This window comes from Pholcus phalangioides, unplaced genomic scaffold (genome assembly GCF_987345545.1).
Source record: "Pholcus phalangioides strain wild (caught in Gottingen) unplaced genomic scaffold, Ppha-v1.0 ptg000022l_1, whole genome shotgun sequence".
Classification (NCBI taxonomy): domain Eukaryota; kingdom Metazoa; phylum Arthropoda; class Arachnida; order Araneae; family Pholcidae; genus Pholcus; species Pholcus phalangioides.
In genome coordinates this window covers 40,541,947-40,562,208 of record NW_028301615.1, presented here as the reverse complement: position 1 = coordinate 40,562,208, position 20,262 = coordinate 40,541,947, and the positions used below count along the sequence as shown (strand labels likewise).

The 20,262-nt window shown below is 38.8% G+C and overlaps 1 protein-coding gene across 2 annotated transcripts; it reads left to right on the top strand.

The window, feature by feature from the left end:
- The first annotated feature begins 204 nt into the window (after window positions 1–204).
- On the top strand, window positions 205–17,769 carry LOC149070440 (UPF0462 protein C4orf33 homolog). 2 transcript variants are annotated; one of them, XM_089249709.1, is made up of 9 exons: window positions 211–298; window positions 3,060–3,117; window positions 5,420–5,473; window positions 10,536–10,720; window positions 11,849–11,906; window positions 14,371–14,422; window positions 16,386–16,576; window positions 17,375–17,478; window positions 17,606–17,769. In XM_089249709.1, exons 2-9 carry the CDS (start codon window positions 3,107–3,109, stop codon window positions 17,623–17,625), a joined length of 675 nt encoding a protein of 224 aa, XP_089105835.1. In that variant the 5' UTR covers window positions 211–298; window positions 3,060–3,106; the 3' UTR covers window positions 17,626–17,769. The 2 variants fall into 2 exon arrangements, with proteins under 2 accessions (XP_089105836.1, XP_089105835.1); XM_089249710.1 differs by lacking the exon at window positions 5,420–5,473 and having other exon boundaries at window positions 205–298.
- The last annotated feature ends 2,493 nt before the right edge of the window (window positions 17,770–20,262 follow it).

Here is a 20,262-nt window from a genome sequence, read left to right as displayed (position 1 = left end):
CGTTCCTCTGTTTTTCACAAAAGACCTAGTTATGGCCATAGTTAGCGGTATTAGAACCGATCAGAAATATCGATCAGATCTTGCGTACGGGAAGAAAAAGCCAAAGATTTGTGATTTTCTTATACGAAAAACTGTGTAGAGATGGCAGCACTGAAATATTTTTATTTGTGATAAGCATGAACTGCACAATGCAATGAACCAGGGGCCAAAAAAAACTTGCTCGACGACTCAGCTGTTTCCTATCCCACGGTCAATTTTAATAGAAGAGGAAGGAACCTGTCAACACACACAATCTCAGGTAAATCGCTTCGATCTCCATTTAAAAAAACATTCGAGTATTTTTAAAATATACATTTTTATGTCAATATTTCTTTGATTTTCATTATGTTGATTGTAATTCCATAGCCAAAGTTTTAAAATGCATTTATACGTACACGTGAAAACATTCTTCAATTGCGGTACCCTTAGGTCAGATTCTAGAATCAAGATACGACACAAACACTGAATGATCGTCACATTCTGTAGTTCATACGTATGTGCTCAACCCATGGCCCTTGGAGTCATCTGATGTGTCCCGCGTCCTCAAACTTAATTTTGTAAAAATGAAGTAAGTGACACATTTATAGATCACTTAAGTGACCTGCGGTGCAGTTCCACATCATCTAAGTCAGCGATTCCCGACGTGGGCGTTAACGCCCCCTGGAAGAGCGATGGAATGTTCCAGGTGTTGGTAGAAGCTACGGGTATAATATAGGATTCTATGGGTTAGATTGCGTTGTGGGCGATGGGAGGAAAAAAATTCTGAAGGGGGCGATGGAACAAAAAGGTTGGGAAACTATGTAAATATGCCACGGTTCACTTAAATCAGAGTGACCCGCAAAACAGTTTCAGAGAACTTGATTGGCCCGTAGTGCAGTTCCATAGTACTTAAACGGCCGGTGGTGCAGTTCTACATCACTCAAATGTCCCGCGACTGATTTCCAGATCACTTAAGTGGCCCGTGACACGGGGCCCATTCTAAAAGTTCAGCACCCTTGCTGTAGTTCGTTTCACTCAAGAAAACCTAGTACAGTGGCTCTTTTAAACAAGGGGTGCACCACCTGTACGCAACCCACAGAGCTGTGCGAGGTTATAACTTTTTTAGGTCACTCGGGGTGCGAGTAATGGAATTGAAGTTCAATGGGGATGAGATCTAGTAAAAAAGTTGATAGTCATTGGACTAGGAGAATAGGTGCCAGAATCTGGGGGCTGTGGCTATTAGAAATCCCCCAATAAATTTTCTGACGGAGCTGAGCACCCAATAATTTATGAATATAGACGTAAAAACCGTTTTACCCCCACTTAACACTGTTTTTTCCCGAATTTCTTCCGTTTTTCCCAATTCGAATATCTCAGTGATTATTGCACTTAGAAACGTGGAGTTTTTTTAGTTGCCATCAAGGAGAGACAGGACAACAACTTTCCAACTGGGTTTTGGGGGGAGGGGTGCACGCGGACTTTGTAAAAAGTTAACATTTTTATTTTAAAAATGATACACAACCCATTGCAACATGAATAACATATCTGAGTAATACACGTGATTTTTATACTTTTTCTAATTGGGAGTATGCCTTTAGTACCTGAAAGTCATATACTGAGACAAATTGTGGCAGAAATTAGAGAAAATAAAGCCAGTGGTTATGATCGAATTACGCCGAAAATGATGAAAATTTCCCACTACCACATAGATGTGTTATAGAATTTAGTCGATTCTTCAATAACAAATGAAGTATTTTATTCTGAACTAAAAAATTCCCTCGTACATCCTATTTATAAAACAGGAGATTCCAATGATACAAACAACTATAAAAATATCTCAATTCTACCGATTTTTTCAAACATTTTAGAAAAATGTATGAAGTACCAACTGATCAATTTCTTAAATCATCAAAAATTCTTTGCAACCAATCAAAATGGCTATCAGACATACAGAAATGGCAATTCTAAAATTAACGGACTTGATAAATAATGGAATAAATAAAAATAATGTTATGGGCATCTTTTTCTCAGCCATCTCGTTGGGCATTTTGCTTGTTGTGGCGTCGTATTTGTATTTGTATAAATATTCAATAAGCTTTTTTGGACCTAAAACTAGCATTTGACTGTGTGGATCAAAATACCCTAACGGAGAAAGTTTATTCAGCCGGTATAAGAGGAAATATCTTAGAATGGTTTAAATCTTACTACCACAATAGACGACAAGCACTCATAATGGAGGAAGAAATTAGCGAATTTCAGGAAGTAAAAAAAAGGAGTCGCACACAGGCGTAGGTTTTGGGGCCGATACTGTTTTTAATTTACATAAATGAGAGAGAACTAAGCAAATTAAATCTCAATGGTAACATATCTTTCGCAGATGACAGTTTCATATGTTGAGGATACAGAAATAGTCTAAAAAAACAGAAAAGGATCTATCAAAAATAAATCATTGGCTAGTTAGACATAAATTAAAAATAAATACACAAAAAACTAAATTCATGTGCACGAAAACAAGAAATATAAATGGCAGCACAGAAATCCACGTAAAGTTGCATACTCACTGCGCCAATCTCAAACTATGTTAGAATGTGATTGTGAAGAAATAAGTGGAGTGTTTAATTATGAATTGCTATTGCCTGCCACTCACTGGCGTGTTTTGAGGTTCAATCTTCTACCGACCCAAGATTTTTTTGCAGTAAAAATGCCTCCCCCCCCCCCATTGAGAAAATTCTGCCTACGCCTATGGTTCCATGGACCCTTTGTGTCAATAAGATTAAGTCCCCGCCACCTCCCCAATATCTCGTCACTGTATGTCAAGGGGTTAATCTCTACATGTCTGGGTGTGAGATCATAACTGCATCTTACAACGAACGACATATTGATGTGATGTCGATTCCGCTTTGTGAAATCACAATGATAATTATTTGAGCATGTACTTCAAAACGTGGTAAATTATGTAAATATTTCGCATGTAGAGACACTTGTAGCTGACATTTTATAATTTTAATGTTCCTACTTTTACTTTTTCCTCACATTCGCAGTGTTTGACGGAAATTTCGATCAGAGTCTCTCGATTTTAATTTTCATCATGGTTTCATGGTAAGTAATTAGTTTTTTTTTTTGGCATATTTCGTGAAATGTAAGTACGTAGCATGTGGATATCTGGACATTTCGCCCCCGGTATGTTTCGTATGAATGACCAGGTGAGTGTGTGATTGACTGTATGAATGAATGACCGTGGGAGTGACCAAGTGAGGGGGCCATTCACTCAACCATACAGTCACTCACACACTGCCTCACTTGGTCACTCACTCAACCATATGGTCACTCACACATTCATACAGTTAGTGAGTGACACAACTCACATAATACTTATATAAGGGAAGAAATATCGGGGGCTGAATGTCCATCTCACTTGGTCACCTATACGGTCATGTCACTCATACGGTCAGAGCAAGTTTAATGTCCAACTCATTTCATCTCTCCTACCGTCACTCACTTGGTCATTGGCCACTCATATGGTCAGGACAGGCGAAATGTCCGGGGTGAAATGCCAGGGGCGAAATATACCGGAGACGAAACATACTAAGGATGAAATGTGGGGACAAAATTTTCGTAAGCCTATATACGCGTAGCATGATAACTATCCATTCAAATAATTTTTCAAATATAGTCGAGTCACAATATTGTGACCACGAACTTATATCTGGAAAAATGATTGTTTAGACCGAGCAGTGTGTATCGAGATGGTCTGGAAGGCTGTTATATTCATCCAGATCAGTTTCCCAAACTTTTTGTTGCCCACATCACCCCCTTCTCCACAAATGTTTCTCTCTCATCGCCCCCCCCCCAAGTGAACCCATAGGATCCTGTGTTATACCCGTAGCTTTTACCCCCCCCCCCCAGACCATTTCATCGTCCCCACGGAGTGATATTGCCCACTTTGGGGAACACTGATCTAGATCATTGGTTCCAAACCTTTCATACTTGGAGTCCCAGGCAGATTTATGATTCCACCCCCTGTGGCCTACAGAAATTTTACCGGCATTTCTCCCATTCTAATCCACTCATTCCTAAATTTTCGCCCTGGGCTAGAATCCGCTTCCCCTGCCCCTGTAAATATGTCAGTAACGCTTTTGACCACTCACATGCTTATACATTTTCTTGGTCACTCACTGACCCGAGCCCTCTCTCTGTGGGTCACTATTTTTGTCATTCATACACACGTGTATGCTTGCACAAGTTATAGGCAGGGCCGTAACTAGGCAGATGCAACAGGTGAACCAGCACAGGGCTCACTTGAAAGGGGGCCAGAAGGGGCCTAAATTCAAATTCTTGCACAGGGTGCAAGAATGGGTAGCTACGGTCCTGGTTATAGGTGACTCTTTTGATCACTGGTTCAGTTGGTCACTTGTTCTAACGAAATCTCTGGCAAAAAAAAACAGAAAAACCTACTGAGGGTAGAGAAAGAAAACCTCTCGCCCTGCTTTTCAGGCAAAGTAATACAACTGACCAGAGACTGTGCGAAAACTTGCAACAAAGCAAGGGGGAGACGGATCGCGTTTTTTTCTCTTTTGCTTGTTTTTTTTTTTTGCTGTTTAATTGGGAAAAATTGTTGTGGTATCGGTTTTTTTTCGTATAGTGGCACCACTCTTCGAGTAAATTTGGAAAATTTGACGTTAAAACACGGGTGCACATGCAAACGTCGTTTTTTCTTAGTTTTCGAATCTAGTAAACCTAGTTCTATGTCGAGTCTACTTACTCTCGACCGTAAAGGTTAAATCTCAACATAGGTGTCCTTAATAAAGTTTGCGTGTTCTGAGCTGTCTGCAGTCTTAACAATTATGAAACTTTAGTAACGTCTCAGTTTTGAAGATATATAAGAGGAGAATTTTCAGTCACTTTTTAAGTACCGAAAATCTCAAGGCACTGTGGTAGCAACAAACAATGGAAAAGTCTTGAAATTTGTTAATATATATATAAATGTATATATATGTATATATATATAAATGCATATATATGTATATATATATATATGTATATATATATAAATGTATATATATGTATATATATATAAATGTATATATGTATATATATGTATATATATATATCTACATGTCTTTTTCAAGAAATTAAAACTTTTAAACTAAGATTGAAAAGTAATTTCACATTTTAAAAAAACAATCTAATTTATGCAAATTTTTTGCCCCCCCCCCCAATATGCTTTAACCTCTTAGTAAATTAAAAATTAAAATAGTGTACAAAAATTATACACCTGTACCCTTAATTTGGGCTTTCCAGCTTGAGCATTTCATGAACTAAAAACTAATTTTTTTGAAAGGACGTGTATATATTCAATTCATAAACACTTTTGTGATTTTTTCCCCCTACTTCTTTATAGGCTGTTCATGAGCATGGTTATCATGACCGGATGTACGGTGATGGCAGATGACAAGTGAGACAGGCATCTTTCTATTGCAGTTTCATTTAATGTCACTTGTTTTTGACAATGTTTACGATGTTCTCGCCAAAAACCTGCCAAATAAAGTCTGAAATGCGCTAGGCTATTTCGCCAGGCCTTTTCTTGCGTTTTGGCGGGAGTATCACAATAGTTGTGAGTAGGGCATCACTACTACTTAACCGCATATGCACCTGCACACATTCTTATGCGGAAATTCTAACAAATTGATACATGCAGAAAACTCGTTTTTTTTTGCGTGTGAATATGCGTGGCCCGAATGTATTTATATTTTCAGAGTTGCTTGTTTCGTGTACTTGCTGGTGCTGCCATCAGCCTTCCGTATTTTGAATTGCAGATGGCAAATAGTTGAATTTTTATGTTAAGCGAGTATAGTGTTGAAGACATGGCCTCGACAACGGTTGGGGGCTGACAGAACTCCAGCCCTGTGGCCCGGCCCGAGTAGCGTGATGGTAAAATGTTCGTCTAACACCATGAAGGTTACTGTCACGGTATTGAGTTCGAACCCAAGGGAGGATATAGATAAGACACTTCCCTAACGAACTTGAGGCGACCACCGATAGACAGTGCCTTCCTTTCCAACCTATCTCATTAATGGCAGTAAATTGCAATATAGCGATATGGCCAGAGTTGGTGTTTTGTGAAGTAGTAGCCCTGTGGCCCGGTACAATTCTCGTTATTGTTTTGTATTCTCACGCCATAAACGCACTATAGAATATACCCGTGAAAAGACCGGCATGGGTGGCCGCCACACATCCCGGAAGGGACAGAGTCCGGGTCTTGTCTAGTCTGACGGACAGCCTAGGAGCCCTGCGGCAGAATGGGGGGTGCCATGGTTGAAGGTCTTTTTTTTTCCAAACCGAGCACAATTCAGGTCTATTGCCATAGGCAATTTTTTACCTAGTGAGTTGTGCCGGAATTGTAAGTGTGTGTACCTAACAGTCTGAGTGCGTATCTAGTGTTGTGTATGATTTTTCAATGCTGCCATCTATATATCAGAAGTGAAGTGAGTGATGTGTAGTGACTGAATATTAGTACTGTTTGTTGGCCTGTTGCTCTCTGTGGCGAGACTTTTTAACGGGGAGATCGGCGCTCGCATTTGCGCCTCGAAGTTGGGAAACACAGGAAACCAACTTCAGTCGACCACCACTGTGGCGACGGACGGTGGGGTCCGAACTCGGGTCCCCGCGATGCGAGTCCGTCGCTATGGCCACTCGACCACCACAGCGGCTGGTTGAAGGTCTGCTTGCTCTCTGCGAAGAGACCTCAAATGGGATACCAGCTTGCATTCGTGCCCCGAAGTTGAAAAATCGCATAAAACCAATTTCAGCCGAACACCACTGTACCGCCACCCGGGTTCAAGCCTAAATCCTCACGATGATGAGAGTAGGGTATTCACATGACCCGTATTTTTTGGGATATTGCCGCATTTTCCTGTCCCGACCATAGGCGTAAACGTTTATCCGGCCCATGAGCACGAGCTACCGCACCCGACACTTGCCACTCTATCTACATAGAACCCATAGAAATACAGTTGATACAGTTCAGCCGCTTTCCTGATCTCGTCAATCCATCTTGCGTGGGGATACCCTTCTCAGACGTTTAATACCAATAATACTTGTGGTCCATCTGTTGTCCTGTCTTCTTGCAATATATCCAACCCATTTCCATTTCAAACGTTTAATTCTTTCCATGATATCATATACCTTTGTGTGGCTTCTTATCCAAATGATTCGTTTTCTGTGTCTCCTTGTAATGCCTAGCATACATCTTTCCCTGCTCCTTTGTGTTGTCTGTAGCCTTTGTATCGTCTTGCTTGAGAGTGTCCATGTTTCAGCTTCATAAGTCAGTGTTGGTAGCGCACACTGGTTAAACACTTTTCTTTTCAGGCATAATGGCATGTGATTCTTCAGAATTAGTTTTCGCCAAAAGTGCTCCATCCAATCCTGACCCTTCTGGTTATTTCATTAATGATTTCGTTGTCCATGGTGATTTCTTGTCCTGTGTATACAAGCTTTCTACTTCTATCTCTGTGTTGTTGAGCAAGATTGTCCTCTTCATCGCAAAGGGATTGAACATAACTTTAGCCTGATTCTACCCAACAGCATTCAATTGCCTTCTGTATTTTTAGAGCAGGCAGAGACAAACAATATTTGCAATACTCAGCAAAGAACTAGAAATGCTTTATTTGTCAAAAACGATGACACTGCCATTGAACAGTAAAGTGTAAACAAAGCCCTTTAAAAAAAAAGGATGGACAACACAGTAGGTTTCACCTTGACTTATTTACATTGGACTTTGTAATTTATAAATTTTTCACTGTGATTTTGAAAGTGCTCTTGAAAGAGCGTCATTCTTAAAATACACATGTTTTCATAATTTGCTGTGCATTATCATTATGACATCCTATTTTTATGGGCATCTTTTTCTCAGCCACCTCGTTGGGCATTTTGCCTGTTGTGGCGTTGTATTTGTATTTTACAGATTCATTTTCAAGCCCACCTGAATACTTGCCTTCGCCAGTTCTTGTATCATTTCTTCTAGACCGTCTGAATTACTGCTGATAACAACAATGCCGTCTGCAAAACGCAAATGGTTGAGAAATTCTTCATTTATTTTGATTCATTTCTCATCCCAATCCAGTTTTCTGAATACTTCTTCTAAAACAGCGGCAAAGAGTTTTGGTGAGATAGTATCACCTTGTCTGACTCCTTTAATCTTTGCCTTTCCTTTATCCAAACGAATCGTTGCAGTTGCTTAGGCCTAAATTTCTCACATGGGCAAACGGGCGTGTGTGGCCAGAACCAAAAATCCTCTGCTTTTGTATATGTTTTTTCAGCGAAGCTCGCTACCCCACGTCAGCCACTACCCAAAATCAACAAAAACATTAGCTTCCAATCTCATGGAACTGTTTGTTTTTCGAAATTAGTGAAACCAGTGTATTTTATAACAGCACTGTAAATGGATTTGTACGACTCATCTAGAAGCTCCTGCGAATCAAGTTGGGATCATGACCCATAGTTTGAGTCCCTGGCTGCAACTGGATTTGGGTGACACTTCCATCTAGGAGGTAATGACCCTTCTCGGGAAAACCGTCCGAATCAAATTTGCGTCGTGACTCATAAGGATTTTCACGACCCTTCTCAAGAAGCCACCTGCTAATCAAATTTGGGTTGTAAGCTCAAGAATCCCTTTTTTTTGGTGGATTTGAACGACCCGTCTCGGAAGTGCCCCCGCGACTCATAGGTTAAAAACCCCTGACATAAGGGATCTCGAAAATTCTTATTTGCACACTGCATTTCAGCAATTATTGACAGCTTTGCTTATTGGGGCCGTTCAAATATTACGTTAGAAAATTTTTAGCCATTTTTGACAACACCCCCCCCCCCCCGTCAGCAAAATTTCGTCATCACTGCCCCCTACCAAAATTTTAATGCAAAACATATTTTTCTTTAATTATTTCGAAAGAAAATACCTTTATATGTTGTTATAATCGATTTCTGTTAATTTCAATGCTATTTGAAGGGTAAGAACTCAAAAATTCTCTTTTTAAAAAATTCATTGCGACCCACCCTTTAAGCCATACATGGTAAACCCTTGATCCACAGACCACATGCAGCCCTGAAGGTTATCTGATGTGGCTTGCACGTCTCAAACCTAATTTTGTAAAAATGAACTAATCGGCACGTTTACAAATAGCTTAAATGACCCGTGGCACAATTCCAGAGCATTTGAGTGGCCCGTGACACATTTTCAGATCACTGAGGTAGGCCTCAAAGATCACTTTCACATTCAAAGATCCCCTAAGTAACATGCGACACAGTTACAGAACACTTAAACGATCCGTGGCACATTTAGAGATCCCTTGAGTGATGTGTGGCAGTTTTAGAGAACTTAAGCGGCCCCCAGTGCGGTTCTACATCACTCAAGCTACCCGCGGAACATTCCCAGATTACTTAAGTGATCCCGTGGCATAATTACGGATCACTTGAGTGATGCATGGCACAGTTCCAGAGCACTTAAGTGGCCCAGAAACATTTCCAGAGCACTCGAAGGATCCGTGAAACATTTAGAGATAATTAAAGTGGCTCTATAGGGGACTTATCAATAAGTAGAATGTTAGTTTAGGAGACCAATAACTATATCGAAAGGTTTTTTTCCTTTTTTGGCGCACCGAATAAGATGCCATTAAGAATATTTCATATCTTCATAAAGGGTGGTTGATGACGTAAGTATCATCCAAACCCCCTCCCTCCTTGTCATCAAATCGGAAACCCCCATCGAGGCTGCCGTAATACTTGAATGACCCTATCTTCGGTATCACTTTCTTTAGATAATCACGTTTTTTTAAGAAAACTGTATGATCTGTCCGGGGACTTTGTTAGCAAGCAACCGTGCTCGAACTGGGATTCGATCTCAGACCTATACACGTAGTCAGAGGCTACTTTACCACACACCGGCCATATGGCAATTTCCATCCAGTGGAGTGGGAAATGAAAGAGCCACCTATTGGTGGTCGTCCCAGGCTCGGCAGGTAAAGAACTTGTTTTCTATGTTCCTACCCTTATTTCGACGGTAACCTTCACAGTGGAAGACAAGCATCTTACCGCTGCACCACTCGGGCGCACACAGAAAGAGGCGAGCTCGATAACCACTAGACTGCCAGGCTGCTCGATTATCACCATTTGCGGTGACAAGTGGTGATTTACCGCATTTTCCGTCGGAGAAACATGGTCAGTGCACTTCAAACCAATCTGATCACCTCATACTTTTCGAGCAGTATGAAACTATTAAGGAGAAATGTTTTTCTCCTCTATGATATATTAAACTGTTTTTAATACTTATAATAGATGGCAGCACTATATCAAGTGGTTAAAATCCGGGTGAATCAATCAGCTGGTTCGAGTCAGCAGCACGTTGTTGACAATCAAGATAAGCACATCCATAATTCTTTTTGTGTAATGTATTCTTGTGTGTATTCAAAGGACATTTGAAAATATATGTGATTTTTCTTCCCCCCCCCCCCCGATGGTTCCAGAATGGAGTATCGAATAGAGAGCACGTGGGACGGTCGCCCGGTGGACCACGCGCCGGTCAAGTTGGTCTTATCAGCTGGACACGATGATGAAATCCTGATGGACATTTCGGCACCTTTCTTCGACGACGTCCCGAAACCCGATGGGCCACCTGGGCAACCTTTCAACAAGCTCTGGGATTACGAAGGTTTTTTGCCCTTCATTTCTTATTTATACTGTACAATAATTTCTTCTTTAACATGAACGCCGTCTTAACCAGGGCCTAATTTCTCGCAACGGGCAAAAGGGGCACGTATCCAGGGCCGCAACTAGGGGGGAGCAGGCGGGTCTCGTGCCCCGGGCGTTGGACCAGAGGGGGCGCAAATTTTATTCTCAACATTACAAGGGGGCGCCAAAATGCGCACTTGGCCCGGGTGACGAGCATCTTGTTGCGACCCTGACAACACTCCCCCCCCCCCATAGATAAGATCTTATCTATAGTGGGTGTTACCTAGGCCTACAAATTTTCAGGCCTTGAAATTGCCCGAAGCTGAGCTAGAAGAAATCTCGGCAGAGTCCCGCGACAGAGTTCAGGCCTTGAAATTAGTTGCCTTTTGTGGCATGGGGCCACAGATAGCCCTCCCCATATCCCCCAACACAGGGCCTAGCCAGAGGTGCCGACATGAAGAAAACATTGGGAGGGCTGAAAGTGGCTGGTCGTCCCGTATCGAGTGCATGGGTGGAGATGGGAGCTGCAGCGTCAAAGGTGGAATCGACTGATGTATATATGAATTGACATCATCGTGACCCCCAGACTTCTAAGTCTATCTCCGCTTATGATCAATGGACTCAAATTGGTATGCAGGAGAGAGAAGGTGCATTGCATTTTCAGAAATTCCTGGTTGAGCCCCTGTGTTAAGACTGCCTAGTTTGAAATACATATTTTAAGACATTTTTTTCTATTTACTGTTGTTGATAGACTTTTAATTGATAGATCAGCGGTTCTCAACCTTTTTTGACTCTCAGAGCCTTTTTTAGTAAAAACATTCTATGGGTGGGGGGGGGGGTTTCAGTAGGCCTATTTTTTAATTATTCATTGAAGTTACTGATTTATTTTCACTATTTAAAAATATTTATAATTATTTTTTACTTTTACTGTTTTTTTATTTTCCTCGAGTGGCCACGGAGCCCCTGGAGAGTGCATATGTATAATGATGCATGAATTGAAATGTACTACAGAAAAACTCCTGTGCCCTGATGGATCCTCCATGCCTACAATAATCTGTAAAGACACATTTTAGAAATATATTTTCTTGTCTTTTTATTTTATTTGCAGTTGTGGAAGCTTTTTTCCTTGGCAAAGACGAGAAGTATTTGGAATTAGAATTTTCCCCGTAAGTCCCCTACATGACACTATGCTAACTTATTTACCAGGGCTGGACAAATCCCAGGTGCGAGGGTGCCATGACAACTAAAAAGTTTATATTGGTGCCTAAAATTTTCTTTGTGTGGTTACTGAGAACAGTGAAAAATGTTTGAAATACAGTCGAATCCCGTTTTAACGAATGCCATTATAACAAATACCATTATAGCAAAAATCTCATTTTAACAAACACTTTTATAATCCCCCAAATAAATTTACATCAGAACAATGCTAGATAACCCAGCTTTCCTTTATAACAAAATTTTGTTTTAATGAAGTGATTCCTTCGGTCTCTTGACGTTCGTTATAACGGGATTCGACTGTATATAACAGCATATCTGTCAACACAAAGGAAGGTCATTATGCCCTTAAAAAGTCAAAAGAAGCATTAATTTGGATCTTTTTCTTCAGGTAAACATTTTTTGATTTGTCCAGCCCTGCTATGTACCAACTTGAAGATTTATTGAGAAAATTGAAAATTTATGATCAAAGATATTAACTTCAAAACCCTTCAATTTCCAATTGTTCTGAGAAGCCTTCAATCACGCTTATCTTTTTTGTCAATTAATGGACAGTATTCAAAAATCTTGCAACAGCAAGTAGCAGACAATTTAACATTGTTTTTCGATATATATATATATATATATTTGATATATATATATCAAAAAACAATCATTCAATACCAAGTTCTCGCTTCTGATTTGAAACACAGGTTAAAGAATTTGGGCACATAACATACGCTGCAATTACATATTCAGTAAAAACCCTTTTTTTCGGACACCGGTGGGACAAAAAAATTCATCTGTAAAAGAGGGGTGACTATTAATCAAGGGTTTGAAATTCATTCTTTTATTATACAAGGAAAATTATTATTTGGCCATAAAAGAGGGGTGACCATTAAGAGGGATTACACTCCATGTGCAAGTTACGTTCTACAATTAATGCAGAAAGGGCTTCAGTCTGTTCTTACTCAGTACTAAGTTGTAAAAGAACCAATAAAAAATTCATTTTCGTGATTAACTTAATAATAATGGAAATTAATTTTTTATTGGTCCTTTTCCACATCAATTTGTATAAAAAGGATTTCAGTCTCATTTGAATGGTGGTCGGAACTTCACTGACAAACTTCTAGAGGTGATTGTCCATGTCAAGACAAATACCTTTTGCATTGATACCTTGGGTTACAGGGGCTTATTACTATAAGCATGATATTTTACATTTATTCAGGTGGAAAACAAAGTACAGAAATAGCTACCACTACTACTTCACCGTATATGCACCTCGTACACATTCCTGCACGGAATTTCTAATGAATCTGCAAATGCTGGAATGTGTGTTGTGAGTTGTATGTGTGGCCGTAACATATTTATATTGTCTAGTTGCACTTTTTTCATGTTCATGCTGCCATCTGTCTTCCATTTTCTGAAGTAAAGATGGAAATGTTTGAATTTTCATATTTTGTCTTGTATCGTGTTGATCTGTCTGCTCTCTGCGGAGAGACTTTTTCAAATGGGAGGCCTGCTCGCGCGCGCGTTTGTGCCTCAAAGCTGGGAAATTGCAGAAAACTAACTTCAGATGACCACCACTGTGTCGTTGACAGGGTTCGAACCTGGATCCTCAAGACGAGAGTCCAGCATGATGCCCATCATACTGTTACACAATTGATTAAAATTCTTACAACTTATAAATGTCACTTTAAAGTCATTTTGAAGGTAAGTCATTTCTTTCTGTTTTTCCCTGTCCTCGATCTGAATCTTGAATAAGAACTAAGCAAAGCCTATTGAATTTTCCTGCTTATAATCCGCACATGTAAACTTTGCTAGATTGAGAAAAAATGGTGGTTGTTTAACACTAATGGAGGAATGGTGCGCCCATTCTCAGAGGCCTAATGTCAAGTTAATCTTGTCAGCAGCAACAAAAAACCCAGCAACAAGTTCTTCTGTTGAGTCTACTGGTGTGTTTTAGACTAATGATTTCAGGTGGCCCCAGAAGAAATAGTCCAGAGCATGCAGACCATGCCAACGTGTACAATCATCCCTAGAAGTTTGTCAGTGGAGTTCCAGATCACCCTGTATATGTTTTGGCTGATGTCTGAAGTATAGGGGACTACTGGAACTAGCCAATATGCCAAATGCCCAGACATTGGCTGTAACATATGCACTGCTTGACAAGAGTTTTTCCATTCTTAAAAATAAGATTGTTTCGACTGAAGTTCTTTTCTCATATAATTCACAAATAATTCTAACACAGCTTGGAAAAATGATAGTAAATAGCCCCATTCTTCTGAACCAGGGTTAAATGCAGTTATGTAAAGTAAAATATCTTAAACAATGAAACCTAATCCATGTTATAAGACAAAAGTGATTTTAAAAATGGTCATCAAAGTATTTAATTGGCTCCAAGTCTCAATGTTTCCTTTTTTGTTCTTCCTGTAGACATGGTCAACATCTGGCTTTAATGTTGTCGGGAAGTAGAAATGCTATTAAAGTAAGTGCTTTGGAGATGTTTTCTAAGCAAAATAAATAAAACATTGCAGACCAGTTTCATTGTAACATATATGAATTGAATAGCATTAATAACTGCAGTCACAGACCTCAGTATAACATCTATCACTTTTAATATCACTTTCCTTAGTTTGGTATAATTAAAAAAATTAAGCTGATTTTGCTTACAAAGTACTTTAATGCGTGTAAGTAACCCCCAGATTTAATGAGCTTAAAATTTGGAAAATAAAACTTGAAAAGATATGTCTATAATACTATGCATATACAAGAAACCCTATTTTTCTGGGGACCCAATTTTTGGCAAAATACATGTGTCCTTATACATGTTAAAATATGATAATTTTCATTCAGCCCCCAGGGGTAAGATTTGACTAAGGTCTGAGGGTAAGGCTCGCCATAAGCGACTGAGTAAATTCTCATTTCTAGTTGTGGCCCAGAAAGCATAAGTCTTTGACTGCAATTTGTGGGTGCTACAGTATTTTGTAGTACTATGCCAAGCACCCCAGAATCAATTCAGAAATTCTAATTGTCTTCATTAGGCTCAATCCAAGCATCCACATGTTTGAAACTTTATGCCTTTCATTTGGCTGTGTAAGCCTAGATTTAAAGTTTGAGCATGAATGACTTTCTAACTTACTCTAATCACTGTGGTTAACATCATTTATGTGAATCAGCATCAAATAGGGAGGCACTGACTAAAACTGAAGAAATATTTCATAAATCAGTATAAAAAAATGAAATATATTTTTTTGAAATTTGATTTAAATCATATTTTTTTAATTAACTGACTACTTATTAATTAAAACAAATCTTGTTAATCATCAAGAATGCATATTTATTCACACGATCGCTCAAATTTAATTCATCATTGAATAAACTAACAAACTAACTAGAAGCAAGAAATATGAACACCAAAAATCTGTGTTTATGTAACATGAAAGGTTGTTGAGCCTGAATTAACTCCATAGATTAATATTTTTCTTGTAGAGTGCTTTTATTCATGAGCCCCCTCCCCGTTTAAAGTAAATGCTTGGTGGTGACTCAGTGTTGGAGTCTTATGGAGCCTTTCTCAATTCACTCGATGTACAACCAGATGGTCACAGTCAACATGAATTAAACGAAAAACATTCTATTCACAAGATTGCTTCTTGCCTAATTGATGGATGCATTTGTTATGATGTGTTTCCAACTTGCATAATTTGTTGCTTAACAATTGACACATTTCTATTCTTTCAAAGATTTAATGAGTTTTGGTAAAAAAAAACAAGCAAACTCTAGACTTTTCCATTTTTCGTATTAAAATTTCAAGTCCAACAGTATCACTATGTTGGTACAACATCTATTATTGTTTTAAATCAGCTACTTGGGCATGGAATTCAAGGCCTTATACAAAGTAACCTCTACACACAAGATTCATTGAGAAACTGGTTATTTGTGGAGATGAAGATTGTAATCTCCATCTCCACAAATAACCAGCCTCTCAATGAATCTTGTATTGACAAGTGGAGAGGTCTAATTGCAAAGTAACCTCTGTTGTCTTTTTTTTTGTATCAGAGGATTCCTAGTGCTCCATTGCAATACATTGCACATACTCAGTGCAGTTGTATCTACATTTAGTTTTCATACTTTTTTCCCCCGTGCATGAAATCTAGACATAGAAGGAGCTATCTTTCTGCATGGTATCTAAGGATTAGGTTTAAGTCTATATTTGCCAGCTCTTCTCTATTTCTTTTAATCGAAACCTTTATATAACACATTTCGGTAACATGCATACCCTACTAGGTTACTTTTGCTTCATTATCATTGGAATTAGATAAAGAAAAATAAATTCAAATATTTTAATTTAGATCAATGATTTTTTTTTTAAAATCAAGTAATTTAAACAGGCATATTTGTCATGAACTTCAAGTATAAATTACTATTAGTAAATTAATAAATTTTTTCAGATGTGTTTGCCTTTAAATTACCAATCCAGAATCAATGGGAGCAATTGGGAAGGCTCTGCTCGAATCCCAGCCTCATATTTTCCTCCGAGGGTTTCATTGTTCAATGCTTATGCGATACATGGTTCTAGCAATGAAAGGACTTATGAAGCCTTGTATCCAGTACCTTCTGGTCACTTCCAGTCTCCTAATTTGTGAGTATACCACACAAGTTTCTCAGTCATTTTACTAAAGGTCAGAACAAGTTTAATGCATTGATTATAATGAGCTTAAACACCAACAGTATTTTGTAGTGCAGAGCCAAGCATCTTCAAAATCAATGCAGAAATCAAAATTTCTTACATAAATCTCAAGCTAAGCACCATCCAGTCTAAAGTAAATGTGACACCCATTCTTGTAAGCAATATAGTAGACAATTTTGCTAATTGGGCACATATCAGACCAAGGTGTGTTGGATTACTGGAAGTTGGTTGAAAAGTCCATGTAAATGGTATCAACTTCTGTGCACAGATATGTGGGGGCATGTTTGCCTAGTCTATACTCGAATAAAGCCCATCTAAAAATGCAGCATTACTGGGTGGACTAGTGCATGGCCAGATTATCTAGAGTCTACTATACTTTTATTCTGTATAAAATGGACTATTATGCACCATAAAAACTGATGTGTACATAAGTATTGAATTTGGAGCAGAAATTGAAGATCAAAGAAAAAGATTTTCTGAGTTCACTTCGGCATAATAACCATAAAGTCCCTGTCAATCTGTCATTGATGTATTGTGGGCTAATAAAAATCACCTGTCCTAAAAAATTAAAAGCGGATATCTGTTATTTCATATAGGAAAGTTTGCTCAGAGAATGTTTTTCATGATATGAATAATCACTGGGTCGAATGAAACTTTTAGTTGGTAGTCTGACTGTATGGTGCTGCATATTTTTGTTCTGAATTTCATTTTTATTCTGATCTGTGGTTTCGTTTTTAACCTTATTTTCAGTCACAGGCTTCAATTCTTCAGAGAGATTGATTTCACTACGATTTATCCATCGAACAATGAGGACAAGTTGTCAAGCACATGGAAAGAAGCATTAGATAACGCTGGTTTGTGAAGTATTATAAACCTTAAGGAATATTATTTGAATGGTGATATTGATTCTCATATTTTGCTTGATGAAAACCATATTCAACATATATGTTCATAATTGTGTGCAAATAATTTTTTTTTCAGGTGACCCACTCGTGTGTTAACAAGATGTCAACTCCTCTTTGTATTCAAATAAAGGTAACACCTGTGTACACATACAAAGATACAAAAAAAATATTTTTTATAAAGAACGATTTGATCAATTGATTTTGATTTTGAATGTGAACGATAAAAATGAAAAAAAAACACATTTGTGAAAGATGTAATTTGATTATTGTAATCTAATTCGAAATTGAGTGCATAAAAAAATATTTCTGAACACTTCTCCAATAGCCAACTTATTTGAGAAAGCTTTGTGAGTGCAAAAATGAATAAAAATATTGAAAAATAAATATATAAAATTATATACATATAATTTATCATTCTTGATAAAGCATCATGCATCTTTTGATTTCATTTAGTGGAAATCTCTGTGGAGCGAAGAGGCAGCCCATTTTGATAAGTCACTATCTGCTGCGCTCCGAGTTTTCGGGAGTTTAATACCCATTAGGGCACGGTAGCCCAGGTCAATAAGTTACTCGCCAAGTACCAAGGGATGTTTAGAGGTGTCGCGAGTTCGATACCTGGGTCATTCTTGACAGAAACTTTCCTGACACAAGTACAACAAAAATGGTGACATGACCGCAGAAAAAATTGCTACCGCAGGGAGTCCTCCATTGAGAGGTTAGCACACCAACCTGTCTGAGTATAAAAAAATAATCTCTCCATTCGGAATCGGCAATAAATTGTAGGTCCCGGTCTAGGGTAGGTAAATGCCCAACGGTAGGACCTCGTTGGGCATTTTGTCTGTTGTGGCGTTGTATTTGTAATTAGCCCTCGTGTGCAGAAAATGGTGGTGGTGCGATAATAATGATCAAATAATACCCATTAAATCATTGTCAGAATCTTACCTTACACAATTGCTTTCATTTTATGAAAGATTTCACCTGAACACATTGCTATGCCACATTAAGTCCCTAAACTCAGCAGTTAGCTCAGACAACTTTCATCTGATCCGAGTAGCCTTTGTAATGCATAAAAATGCTGTTTTGAAGCAACAAAAATGATCAAATCAACAAAAAAAAAGCCAGTTGGCTGAGTTGGTAGCTTTAAACAAGTCTTCAATTGAAATGTTGTGGTAAAATTTAAACTACAAAATTTTCAAATTCAGAACAAAAAATACAAATACAAATACAACGCCACAACAGGCAAAATGCCCAACGAGGTGGCTGATAAAAAGATGCCCATAAAAATATGGTTGTCATATGTTTCAAAAATACAGCAACCCAATTAAAAATGTAATTAACACAAATTACAAACAATATATACACATGATAAAATATTATACAATGCCCATAAAGAATACTTATGGTTGTCTTATTCTAAGAATGGATAGAGCTTCTCGATTTACCCCAACATGTTTATCGTATTTCTTTTTAAACGTGTCAATTGTGTTACAATTTACTACCTCCGGGGGTAAGCTATTCCATTTATTAACAACCCTATTGGAGAAAAATTCCCTGCGACACCATAACCTTGCATTGTCCCTCACCAATCGATACTGGTGTCCCCTTGTAAAAGCAGTCGATTGGCGGTGTACTAAAAGTTCATGGTCCATCCTATCCATCCCATTGAAAATTTTGAACACTTCGATCATATCTCCTCGACACCTGCGTTCATCCAATGTAAACATATTCAAAAAATGAAGTCTTTCTTCATAACTCAAGCCCTGTGTGCCAATAAGGACACGCGTAGCTCTTCTCTGCACCCCTTCAACCAAGTCTATGTCCCTCTGTAGGTATGGTCTCCAAAACCTTACAGCATACTCCAGTCCAGGACGAACTAAGCCTCGAAAAAGCGGAAGAATGACTTTAGGAGAACGCGAAGAGACCTTTTTGAAAATGAGACCAAGCATTCTATTCGCTTTTTTGACAACCGCTGAACAATGTTCAGAAAACTTAAGTCGCTCGTCAATGAGAATTCCCAAATCGGTGACTCTAGTTGCATCCGGGATAGTGACACCATTCAACTCGTAAGAGAACCGTGGGTTGTTCGAACCAAAATGAGCGACCATGCACTTATCTACGCTAAACGTCATGCTCCATTCATTTGCCCATGCTGCAATCTTGCTTAAGTTGGTCTGGAGCAACTCCCTATCGCTTTCATTTCCGATTACCCCCATTAGCTTCACATCATCTGCGAATTTGCTAGTAATTCCATCGATACCCTGATCGAGTTTGTCGATAAAAAGTGAAAAAAGTATGGGGCCAAGGACACTTCCCTGAGGAACTCCACTTGTGACGTCTGTCCAACCAGAGAATTCCCCGTTCACCATAACTCGTTGCGACCTATCTCTTAACCACGATTCTATCCAATTCAGCAAGTTGCCCCCTATTCCAATCTCGTGTAAACGCTTCAAGAGTTTGCCATGTTGGACCCGATCGAATGCCTTCTGGAAATCAAGGTAAACAACGTCAACATTTTTGCTCTTACCCAAAGCCTTAGTCACGTAATCATAGAAGCAAAGGAGGTTAGTTACACATGACTTCCCCTTCCTGAACCCATGCTGATTATCCGACAATACATTATTCTCGTCTATCCACTTCACAAACTGCCTTTTGATGATAATTTCCAAAATTTTCGAGAGGGAGCTCGTCAAACTCACTGGACGATAATTAGACACCACTTCTCTACTACCCTTC

Excerpts from the sequence above, each read along its gene's own strand:
- LOC149070440 (XM_089249709.1), top strand. Across the intron at positions 5,474-10,535 it reads ACGGTGATGGCAGATGACAA|AATGGAGTATCGAATAGAGA; the intron begins GTGAGACAGGCA and ends CGATGGTTCCAG. Across the intron at positions 16,577-17,374 it reads CACTTCCAGTCTCCTAATTT|TCACAGGCTTCAATTCTTCA; the intron begins GTGAGTATACCA and ends CCTTATTTTCAG.